Below are 12648 nucleotides of genomic sequence, written 5' to 3'. Positions count from 1 at the left end.
AATGGAGCATGGAACAGTGGTATGATGCAGTTCATTTAAATCAATTAGCAAGTACCACTGGGCCCATTAATGACATGGGAGTGGTGGATGTCCCACGAGCAGTAGTATGGTGCAGTTTGTTTAACTTGATCAACAAGTACCACTGGGAGCATTAATGACACGGGGTGGGGGTGGTGGATGTCTGGTGGGACACACCACCAGTAAGAGTGGTGGATGTCTGGTGGGACACACCAGGGCAGCACTATAGACCTACATTACAGGAAAAGACAAGGTGTGTTGGAAATGAACATCATTTTAGTAAGGTACACAGTACAGTAGCATCATGCTCCACATGTAAGAATAGCGTGTCAAGTGCTTTGGAATGGAGGAGCAATCTACGGACATAGTCGAGTGCATAGCAGTGTAGCACTCCTCACCCTAACCTAATTTTACACATAACTTACAGCAGTGCGGCACTGTTTGCTGTGCCTTGCAGTAATATATTACATATTCACAGCAAAGCGATACATTGATCTAAAGATGCACATTGTAGCAGTGTTTGTTCTATATTACAGTAATATAGTACATGCTCAGAAGACAGTAAAAAATTACTCTAAGGATGTACAATGCAGCACTCTTTCCTCTGCCTTATAGTAGCATAGTTGGAAGACTGAGCATAGCAGCAAATTTCTCTAAGGATTTGCAGCAGTGCAGAACCATTTGCTCTGACTCAATAGTGTAGTAATTAGAGCATGCTTGTAAATTACACTAAGGATGTACAGTAGTGCATGCAAGGCAGTGTGGGGGTTATGAGGTATCTGCCTTACATTTCTCATATGGCTAAATAGATACTCATGCAATTTACAGGAAGGCGGTGGTACACAGCATGGACTATTGTGGTTAGACAAGGAGAGGAGGGGCAGCCAGTTATAAAAGTTTCTCAATTGCTTCGCATATATTATGCATTTCTGTATACAAATGCTCATTTGTTTCTTATTCAGGCCTTGTACTATGTGACTGATGTCACAGAAGTGCAGTGTCCGGTTACCCTGTGGGAATTTACTGGCCTACCATTTCATACTAGTGCATTTATTTAGTTGCTGTGCTTCAACAGCAGTGGAAACACTTTACTGGTTACCTGACTGCAGTTATATAAGTCTGTACATGTATTTGTGCATGTACAATGTCATGACTCTTGGGGTTGCATAATGGTAAGGATGTTAAACCCCCGTACATTGTGTCAGTGAGGTAGATTTTCTCCTTTGGTCACTAGCTGGTTATTGGCTAGTGTAAGAGTCAGCAGACTGATTGCCTAATATTTACTTATGAACCTGTACTTTGCCATAAAAAGGAGTAATACAGAAATGTTCTGATTTCATACAGGGCAGTAGCATTCCAGAAATGGAGTCCCCTGTCTGCATCATAGAGAACAGTGATGGGAAACTAAAACCATGTGAAGAAGGTCTGAAGGTTTTGGAGCAGTTTGACTTACCTGTGATTGTGGTTGCTATTGCTGGACTGTATCGAACTGGAAAATCATATCTGATGAACAGACTTTGCAACCAAAGAAAAGGTAAAATAATGGTCCTTTATCTTTCATAATATCTAAACTTATCAGCAATGAAAACTTAATACGGTATCTGTCAAACATTTTCTATGCCTAGTGCTACAGATAAAGGGAGTGCATCATATTTTGTTGATCTATTTTTTGGGAATGCACAGCAAACCATTTTTGTCTGAAAGGAATGGATGTTCATGCAGGGCAGCTGACAGACAAAGTCGGAACAGCAGATTATTTTTTCTTTTGAACTTGAACATCATTGCGGCATTTTCCCATAAGCAATTGTCAAGTACATATGACTACATAATTTCGGACAGTGAAAAATGCATTATTCTAATTTGGCATGCTGTTCGTGAGCCCTGTATTATGAAGGTATTTTTTTTCATAAAATCTAGACTAGATCTCTGATCATAGATGCTGTCTTGCCTTCATCTGTAAATGAACGCATCAAGAGTATTTGTTTTAAATGTATTAATCTCATGCAGTGTATTACATTCATCATGCAAGGTGCAGCATCTCTCATCAGCAGTTGGCTGCTTTATTTCATACCCTATCCCTGTTCTACCCCCTTTGGTTTCTTTTTGGGTTTGCCCTGTCTGTATTTAATACCCTATCCCTATTCTACCCACCTTTGTTTCTCTTTGGGTTTTCCACTGTCTGTATTTCATACCTTAGCCCTATTCTACCCCCTTTGGGTTTTCTTTGGATTTGCCCTCTCTGTATTTCATACCCTATCCCTATTCTACCCCTTTGGTTTCTCATTGGATTTGTCCTATCTGTCCTGTTAAGATTTTCACTATTGTGGTATTCTAATATCTCCTTCCATTGATTTTTAATTTTTTTCTCTCTTCCTTTCCTCACTCTAATCAGTTTTTGGCATCTTCTCCTCATGTCCAGGAACCTCTCGAGTAATTCATGCTCCTGTAATGTTTTCATTCCCTTCCAGTTTTGAATGGTTGTGGTTTTATATTCAGTATTCAGCAGTCTGATAATGTTCTGTTTCTTTCCAAATGTGGTCCTCTCTCTTTATGCGTCATATTCCATATATTCCATATATGCTTTGCATCCTTTTGAAATGTGTCTCCCCAAATTTTCTGTACCTGCTTCCAGACTTGTGTCCACTCATTTGCAGAACATGTGCATCATTCTTTCTTCTTCCTCCTGATACTGCCAGCATCTACTATCTTCCTATCTACCTTTCTTTACCAACCGCATTGGAGTCAGATATCATCTGTGTGGTATTCTCGGGCTTTGATCTGCTGCTTCATGTTTTTTCTGCCTGTGCCTCGTGGCCTGAATTGTCTTCCACTAGTATCCTGCAACTCCCTTCCTTCCTTCCTCCCTCCCCCAATTATTTATCATTCTTTCGTCTTCCATCTTATCCCGTCTTTCCCTTAATGCTTCATAGATCTGATTGGTCCTTTGCTTTTCTAACCTCTTCCACTTCCTGTCTCCTTTTACCCTCCTGCTTGTTCCTTTCTCTTGTCACCCTCTCTGTATTCTTTTTCCAGGTCTCCCTGAGTACCAAGTAATTCCACCAATGGGCCTTTGGTATTCTGTATTTCTGTATTAACCAGAGACTGATCATGGTCCTGGTCCTGGTCCACCATTGGGCCTTTGGTATTCTGTGTTTCTGTATTAACAAGAGACTGATCATAGTACTGGTCCATCACTGGGTCTTTGGTATTCTGTGTTTCTGTATTAACCAGAGACTGATCATAGTACTGGCTACTGGGCTGTAGGGACCCAGTGGAAAAATGAAACAAAAGCAAATAATTGCAGTTTACTTTTTTATGCTGCCTTCTATTTGTTTTATTTCCTTATGCAGGCATGTAACTCCTTGCATACTACTGCATATACACAGAGTTCTGAACTTGTCCAATTTGCAGTGCAGGAAAAAAAAGAGGAAATTGGCTTACTTCAGTTGCTGGGCTGTTTTCAAAACAGCCTGACATCATTTTAAATGCAAATGTAGCAGTGAGGAACTAGTTCTATTGGCTAAAACCAAATAAAGCAGTATTGGATGATCCAGAGACATGAGTGCAGGTGCAGGTTTTATTTATTAATTTAGTTATTTATTTAAATTCTCTCTCTCTCTGTGTGCCATTAAACAGAATGTAGGTAGGTAAGCAGTGATGTCCTTACATTCACCGCTGCCGTATTCATTACATAAGGAATTCCGTGCCATGGAAGCCCGACGTCCGGCCAGTCTACAAAAGTCTACCATTGCTTTAAGGTATGCTGAATATTACCCAAATGCTCCTCGCGTAGCATAGGGCATATCATCCTCAGAACTTCTTTGCTGACAGTCTGAATGCTGTTTCTATTCATCGGTCTGTTTGCCTATGTCTATTTTCTGCCTTTTTTTTACTGCATTTTTGTGATTACTTCTGTTTGCTGAAGTTCTCACCATTGCAGATAAGTACTCATTTGGGGTTATGTTTTTTTTTGTATTTTTTGTGCTGTTTGGGATTATTGTCATCCAAGAAGGGTAAATGCCAGTGTGGGAGACAGACTGCCATAAGACTGCCATGATAAGTGTCTTTTTTGCCTAGGAGCTTCTCATGACCATACATCTTGTTTGATTTGTCAGGCATTCATCCTGAAAACCCTTTGTGGTAGGCTTTCTTCCCTTCCATTGTATCTTGACAACCAGCGCCTTAAGCATCTTGCTAAATATACAGTGGAAGGAACTTCACATCCTGAGGGTCAGCCATCAGGAAAGAAGAAGGTGAAAAAGGTAAGACCAAAATTTTCCACTCTACAGCCTCTGCTGGTTGTTTCTCCCAAGGCTGTTACAAATGCAGAGGCTCACCTTACTGTGTTGTCAGATTTCTCTTCTGTGTCTGGGTTGGAGGCCAGTGAGAATCTGGTGAGCAGCATGTCCAACTAGGCTTTGCAGGTGTTCATTTTGGACGTTCAGGGGGAACCATGGTTGTTTCCAAGGGGACAATAGGGGTTCCGCAGATTCATATTAGGGAAGAAGTTCCTCCTATGGTTGTCAAATACCATCCTGAGTCAGAGTCTTCTCAGTTTTCTAGGGCAGACATTCTCTTAAAAAAGAAACAGAAAACTAAACATGTTTCTTCAGCTTCTAGGGATCCACAAAGTGAGTGGCAGACATTTACTCAAGGGGTATTTAATGTTTTACTGTCATTAAGGCCTCCTCAAGAGCTTTCAGCTCCTGCTCTTTCTTGGGCCTCTTCTGCACTTAAAAGGCCCAGGGAACTGAATTCTTCTGAGCAGGAGTTGGATTCTGATGTAGAATCCCTTACTTATTCTATTCAGATTCTTTCTCCTTTCGAATGTGGGTCAGAGGAAGAGGAATCTAATATTCATGATACTCCTGAGAAAATTTCCTTTGGGGACACAGTCTCTAGCATGATGGAATTTTTTAAGTGTGATTGTGATCAGGTCTTTGATATCCATAACAGGTACTATGAGTTACTGCAGACAGAATTTTCTAAACCTGTGTCTATTCCTCCTGTTCTGGCTGCTTTACCGGATGTTTTTTCCAATGACTCTAAAGTGCCTGATTCTCTGCCCCCTTAACTCAAGAACCCTGATAGGATTTATAGGGTACCTGAGGACTGTTCCTTTTTGTTCAAATGCCCTGTAGCTGTCCCCTCTGTGGTGTATACAGCCTTTGATAAGCCATCTCAATTGCTTCTTTCACCCAAATTACTGCATTCTAACAATGACAGCAGAACCATGGACCATACCGCTCAACCTCTCAGTGTAAGAAATCTGGAAAAAGCCATAAAAAATGGGGGGGGGGGACAAAGTCCCAAAAATAGTGGCAGATTTTAATAATTACTTGTACAAACATAGAACGTTGCTAGAATAACAGGTTTTGAATTATTATATATTTTCTGATGGATATTAAGTCTGAAACTCAAATGTCCATCATTTTTAGTGTTATTTAGTGACTTCAAATGGGAATAATTTGTCAGAAACCACAAATTTTATGAGGAACAGATTAAAAATATGAGGCAAAAATCTGGACATTCTGTGAAAATCTGGACAGTTGAGAGATATGCCATGGACAGGTTGGGTAAGAAGGTTTATACTTTGGCCACCCTAGTTTTTAGGACAATTATCATACTCATATATCTAGGTATGTGTTGGTTCAAGTTCTCAGGCTTGTCAGCTTTTTTCTGATCTTCCAGACTCTGAGAGTAAATCTTCTGCTCTTTCCTTGCTAGGGACTTCCTCTCAAGTAGTTTGTCATTTGATCAAATGTAGTTATGATGTAACAGATGCCTCTTCTAGGGCTGCTGCTTTTGGTTCAGTAATGAGGAGGTATTTCTTGGCTTAGGCTTCATCCTTTACCTGATGATATTAAGGCTAACTTGATGGATGCTCCTCGGGATAATAAACTTTTTTGGGGAAGCGTCTGCTGGTTTAAGTCTCTTCAGGACAAGGGGAAGGCCTTAAAGAAACTTAAATATGTGTTTATTTCTCCTGTGTCTAAATTTCAGAGAAACTACCCTTCTAAGCCAGCCTTTGTTCGTAGGCAGCCTCACCCTCCTGCTAAAGGTAAATAGGGTGGTAAACAGGCTCTTCCTGCTAAGACTACTCAGACTGCATGGATTCAGCAGCCTTCCTTTCCTGACAAACCATGTGCTGTCTGACTGTTTGCCTGCTCCCAGACACATTCCTCTTTCTCTTCACCTTTCTCTTTCTCTTCCTATTTGGCTTCAGATCACCCAGGAGTCTTGAGTTCTGTCAATCATTTGTCAGGGGTACTTCATGGTGTGGATAGTCCATCCTCCTTTTATGGACATTCCTCAACATCCTTGGGAACAACTTCCTTTTTTCCCAGAGGTTCTTCAAGATCTCTTGTCTCAGAGTACTATTCAAGAGGTGGGGATTGGAGCAGGAAGAGCCTTGTAAAGGCCGTGGCTGTAGAGCAGTTTGTTTTCAGTGCTTCTACTGCTGCAAATGAAAAAGACAGAGACTTTTTTTAATGGGCCAGCTATTCATCCAGCCAACCAACCAACCATCCACCCAGCCAATCAGCCATCCAGCCAGCCAGTCAGCCAGCTAGTTAGCCAGTCAGTTGTAGAAGTAACTTCGTTCAACCCTGATGATGTGTAAGAGTTCATTTTAAGTTGCCAAATGAGTTCCTTTTTTTTTTTTTGGCAACTTAAAATGAACTCTTACACGTCACCAGGGTTGAACGAAGTTACTTCTTTGACTTGTGTTTTAAAGTTAAGAACCCTGCTAAGATAAGACTTCTTTCATCATTACTTAAACCTCAAGTCTGGTTTTTAAACCTTAATTCACAAATGTTTAACTTGAGAAACACTGGTTTTCTGACTTCTGCAGCACTTCGCTGTACTTTGACCCATACCTCATTTTATTTTATTTTTATTTGTATTTTCGTTTTGCATAGTTTCGTTCAGGATTTGTATGTTTTATTTTTGTCAGGTTCTGCATTGTGGTCTGACTTGATTTTTGCTTACTTCTAGACACATACACCTTTTTGCGTAAGCAACAACGAGATCTTAATGTTTAGACCCACGGTATTTTGAAGTGCTATGTTTACCTATTGTCAATGTCATTGAGCACCAACAGCTGTGGATTTACTTAGGTGTTGCGTTTCTTTCTTTCTTTTGTCTTCTGCTCCTTTATTTATTACCTTTTTCACACACAGTACAAACACATTTGCAGAACAATGTGTCGTATCCATGGGCACGATTGTGAACTGATTTTTCATTTGTTTGGCTATCCGCCTTTTTCGCATGCTTAGTACCTGCATGGTTCTTGAATGAAGTACCGTCTTGTGAATCTGGCGGTTTGTTTGTTTTGATTTAGACGTGTCTTCCACGCAATGCCTTGCCATATTTTTTCTGAAACAGCTGCATTTCGACTTGTTTTGGCTGCTACAACCGTGCATACTAAAGCTTAGAAAGTGTTCTCATCGCAGCTTGGTGCTTTACCCATTGCTCAAGGAACATTTTAAAAAAATTAATTTTCATATACTGTTGTTGCATTCTGTTGGCGTTGAAATGACAAGCAATTTCTGTCTTAGATTTTTAACACAGAAATAAACATATTCGGTTATTTAACATTAGAAATGACATTTCTTTTATTAGAAATGCCTTTGAAATTCTGCTTATTGCAGACTCCTAGTTGAGTTGCACTGTTTATTTATTCATTTATTATTGATTCTTCCTAACATGACTGAATGGTTAAAGTTACAACCAGTTTTTGGTTCCAACCACAACGAAAGGGTTGGTAGACGCTCGGCTGGAGGAGGTGAGTCTTTACCTTTTAAATTAAAGGAAGTTGACAAGAAAATGTTGAAACTTAGATATGTGTACTCCTTACTACCTTTTCTGTTAAGGAATGAATATTATATTTGTATATACTTAGATGCAAGCATTACTTCATTTTATTTTCTTTTTAATCACAAGATTCTGTATGAGTTTTGTTTTATCCTATAAAAAGTTGTTTGCTGAAATGTATTTTAAGGGAAACAAACAGTATTTACACTTGATTAGGTTTATGAATCTTCACTAAGACATTCTTGGTTTCTTTTATCAAGTTCATGTTTCTTTTTAGAAAACTTTTTGATGTTTGACACCCTGTCTACACTAAGTGGACATTTATTTATGTTTTTAATGTAATACAACTTTAAATGTGAAGGTATGTCAGTGGGTTCAATTAAGGCAGCTGTTTGTAATTTTGTCACACACACACACCCCTTTTTTGGGTTTTAAATTGTGTTTGATGATTTTTTTCTTTGTCTGAAGAAGTCTTCCTAATAAGGGAGATGAAAAGCGCTTTACTTTTACATTTCCTAATAAACCTTTGGAGTTTTACACCTGCTGGTTCGAAACCTTTTGGCTTGTTTTTTGACAGTTTGTTTTTCTTCAGTTTTGGAATTGTTAATTGTTCTCATGGCTACCGAACCCAGCTTGGGTTGCTCTGGAGATATTATCACTCAACCTTCTTTGCTGCCTGACTCTGGATCGAATGAAATGATGAACTTAACCCAATTAATCCAGCTTATGAATGAAAAACTTGAAAATCTTTCTACAAGGGTGGATAGCTTGTCACAAACAAACACTTCGGTGAGACCTAAAATCATGGCTAACTGTGCTCCCAGCACTCAACTACAAGGGTGTTCGACTACCTGTAATTGTTCTGGAAATGGAGCTACTAATAAAGGAGCGAACCACACTGGTGTACTACACCCACGACAGAATGAAACTAGTGAAGTTTCCACTTTTTTTAATTCTACAAATGAAGCCTCCTCGGGGCTTATAGGGCTTCCTAACATGACTGAATGGTTAAAGTTACAACCAGTTTATGGTTCCAACCACAACGAAAGAGTTGGTAGAGGCTCGGCTGGAGGAGGTGAGTCCTTGCCTTTTAAATTAAAGGAAGTTGACAAGAAAATGTTGAAACTTAAAAAACTACAACTGGAAGTGAGTTACCTTGCAGAATGTAAGAAACAGGGAGTAGTACCGAAAGGTTTACGATCTTGGCAGTACCCATCAGGTTTGGAAGCTGGAACAGAATTTTACAATGAACTTCTTTCTTTATTTGACAGACATGGTACCGAACTTATGGAAATGATGTGTAAGCATTATGCCATATCCATAGAAAAATTGGCAAATGAAATCACTGGGTTGAATAATGACATAAGGACACACCCAGACTTTATGAGGTACCATTACGATTACAAGAGAGTGTTTTCATCAATTGACCAACAATTAGTTAAGAACACTGAGGTGAAATTAAAGAAACTAAGAAGGGACATTAATGACTACAAAAATGGATCTGCTTACCCTAAACCACCTCCCACTCAGGGTAAAGGCATTTTTGGTCATCAAACCCAACGCAATAACTTTGTGTGTCCTTATGATAGCAAAGACCCTGAGCCTGCAATGTGAGTAGGAACAGGTGTTGGAGAATTAGATGCATTTGAGGGAGATTAGAGAAATGATGACCCTGACTTGCGCCCAGCCAACAATTTGGCTAATAACAACCATTTTAACACTAATGACAGTAATGATTCTTTTTCCAACAGGGGCCAGAACCATCAACGGAGATACAATATGAGGGGCAGGAAAGAGAACATCAATTACAACAGATAACTTCAGCACCCGTCATTTTATCAAACAATACTGGAGACTTCAAAGTGTACATTAACTCTAATTTTAACATTAGACACAAACATTGTAACCTTTTTAACAAAGGACTGACCTTTGTACCTGATGAGCATTTTGACCTACCAGCGACTTTGATTGACTTGAAGTTATACATCCGAAAACTTAACCTGTCCTTGATTTTTGGAGACAAGCCTTTTGTAGAAGACCCTTTGAGGGTATGTAGTACTTACAATCCACCAATTTGCCCCCCTTTATCTTTGTTTGAACACATGTGTGAAGCCGATTTCAGGGCTCTCTACATGACTAGAAAGAGGAATACCATTAGGAATGGTTCAGACGATGAAGTAGAAGTTTTGAACCTAGTTAGAACTTTACCAGTCAGAGTATTGAAACCAGACAAAGCAGTTGGTTTGGGGATGATGGACAAAGAGGAATATGATAGGAAAATGTTGGACATTTTGAACAGTAACACCTACATTAGATCTAGTATCAACGAAATTAATATTGCATATAAAAAAAAAATTCCTTCTTTAGGGACTTAATGATTGAAGGCTTGATCAGCATTGATATTTACAACTATATAGTGGTTCCTAACCTAAAAACACCTAACATATTTGGTTTACCCAAGATTCAGAAAAACCTTCAAAACCCTCCTGTGAGGGCTTTAGTCAATGCTAGGTCTTCTATTACTTATGCTTATGCCAAGTTAATTGATGAGTTATTAAAGAAGTATGTGTCCCAAGAGTTACAATTAATTAAGGACTCCTGGGCTTTTTTAGAAAATGTACACAAATTTGAATACTGTGACATCATTCATTTTCTTACAATAGATGTAGTCGACCTTTACTTCTCCACACCCCACGACATTAGGGATTGAATATGTCACCAGAAACCTAATAGCACATGGAGTGGAGAGTGATGATATCTGTCAATTCAAGAACTATTAGACGTGATCCTGAACAATAATTATGTTGGATTTAATGGGGGCATACATAAACAAATAATTGGAGTAGCTATGGGTTCCCCTTGTAGAGCCAGCTACGCCAATTTAGTACTGGCCCAGTGGGAACATGACTATGTATTTAAGGACAACAATTTTCAGAAAGTCAAACTATATAACAGTTTTTTTACGACATTTTCGTTATGTTTCAAGGTAACGTAGGGGTTGTAAGCAACTTTGTTGAGGTTTTAAATAACAGCACTCCATTTTTGAAATTCACATTTACCTTTGGTGAAGACACCATTAATTATTTGGATGTTGAATTGAAGAGAGACGGCATCCACAGGGGTTATGTTGCTAAAACTTATAGGAAACCCACTCACTCTAACACTATGTTACATTTTTCTAGTTGCCACCCGCTACACCAGAAAAAAATCTGTTTTAAAGGGCCAACTAGTTAGAGCGGCAAGAATGACTACTGAAGACTCTGCCTTCAATGAGGAATGTACCTTGTTGAAATGCATGTTTATGAGTCGTGGGTACCCCGAACCACTGGTGGATGACACAATAGGAGAAGTTTGTAGGAAAAGGGGTTTGGGTTCTTTCAATCCCATTCTGACTTTGAAACAAACCAACGTGAACCTGGCAGAGTCAGATGAAGTCACATTACAGATTCTTGGTGTCCACTCTTCTAGCATGGGTCAAACCATTTTTTCCCAAGAGAAGTACAATAAAAAAAGTTTCATTACTTCTTTTTCATTAGAAGCTAAATATATTAGCAATGTACTTAGAAAGAATTGGCAGTTGTTATCTTTTGAAAAAGAACTCATGGAGAAAATAGGGGACAAACCTGTTATCATTTTTAGAAAGGGCAGAAACCTCAAAAACATTATGGAAAGACCTTCAATAAAGCATACTAGAGCTGAAGGCACATACAAATGTGAGACATGCAACTATTGTAAATTTATATCTACAGGGTCCACATGTATAGTGAAGCAACATCTGTTTAACGCAAAGGGTCGTTACAATTGTAACTCAAAATCAGTGGTTTATTTAGCTGTGTGCCAGTCATGCCCTGCCTTTTATATAGGGAAGACTGACAGAAAACTTAAAGAGAGAATTTATGAACATACGTACCACATTAGGAAGAAGAGCAACACTAACGCCCTTGCAAGACATTGTAATAATAACCCTTCTCACGCTTTCCTTTTTAAAGTTATAGACCAGGTACTTATAGATGAAAGAGGAGGACCCCAACAGTTGTTATTAGAAAAAAAGGAACTCATTTGGCAATTTAAAATGAACTCTTACACGTCATCAGGGTTGAACGAAGTTACTTCTTTGACTTGTGTTTTAAAGTTAAGAAACCTGCTAAGATAAGACTTCTTTCATCATTACTTAAACCTCAAGTCTGGTTTTTAAACCTTAATTCACAAATGTTTAACTTGAGAAACATTGGTTTTCTGACCTCTGCAGCACTTCGCTGTACTTTGACCCAGACCTTATTTTATTTTTATTTTTATTTTCATTTTGCATAGTTTCATTCAGGATTTGTATGTTTTATTTTTGTCAGGTTCTGCATTGTGGTCTGACTTGATTTTTGCTTACTTCTAGACACATACACCTTTTTGCGTAAGCAACAATGAGATCTTAATGTTTAGACCCACGGTATTTTGAAGTGCTATGTTTACCTATTGTCAATGTCATTGAACACCAACAGCTGTGGATTTACTTAGGTGTTGCGGTTCTTTCTTTCTTTTGTCTTCTGCTACTTTATTTATTACCTTTTTCGCACACAGTACAAACACATTTGCAGAACAATGTGCCGTATCCATGGGCACGATTGTGAACTGATTTTTTATTCATTTGGCTATCCGCCTTTTTCGCATGCTTAGTACCTGCATGGTTCTTGAATGAAGTACCGTCTTGTGAATACGGCGGTTTGTTTGTTTTCATTTAGAAGTGTCCTCCACGCAATGCCTTGCCATATTTTTTCTGAAACAGCTGCATTTTGACTTGTTTTGGCTGCTACAACTGTGCAT

The 12648-nt window shown here is 38.9% G+C and overlaps 1 protein-coding gene across 1 annotated transcript in view; it reads left to right on the top strand.

The window, feature by feature from the left end:
• The window catches only part of LOC122800356 (guanylate-binding protein 1-like), a 697264-nt gene that overhangs the window by 18256 nt on the left and 666360 nt on the right, over positions 1 to 12648 (top strand). The window contains exon 2 of the mRNA XM_044069806.1: positions 1363 to 1552. Coding sequence (XP_043925741.1) covers positions 1363 to 1552 — 190 coding nt within the window. The remainder of the gene's footprint in view (positions 1 to 1362; positions 1553 to 12648) is intronic.

This window comes from Protopterus annectens, chromosome 4.part0 (genome assembly GCF_019279795.1).
Source record: "Protopterus annectens isolate FY-2018-M chromosome 4.part0, PAN1.0, whole genome shotgun sequence".
NCBI lineage: Eukaryota > Metazoa > Chordata > Ceratodontiformes > Protopteridae > Protopterus > Protopterus annectens.
Note: the sequence above shows the minus strand (reverse complement) of the source record. Positions and strands in the feature narration are given on the sequence as shown.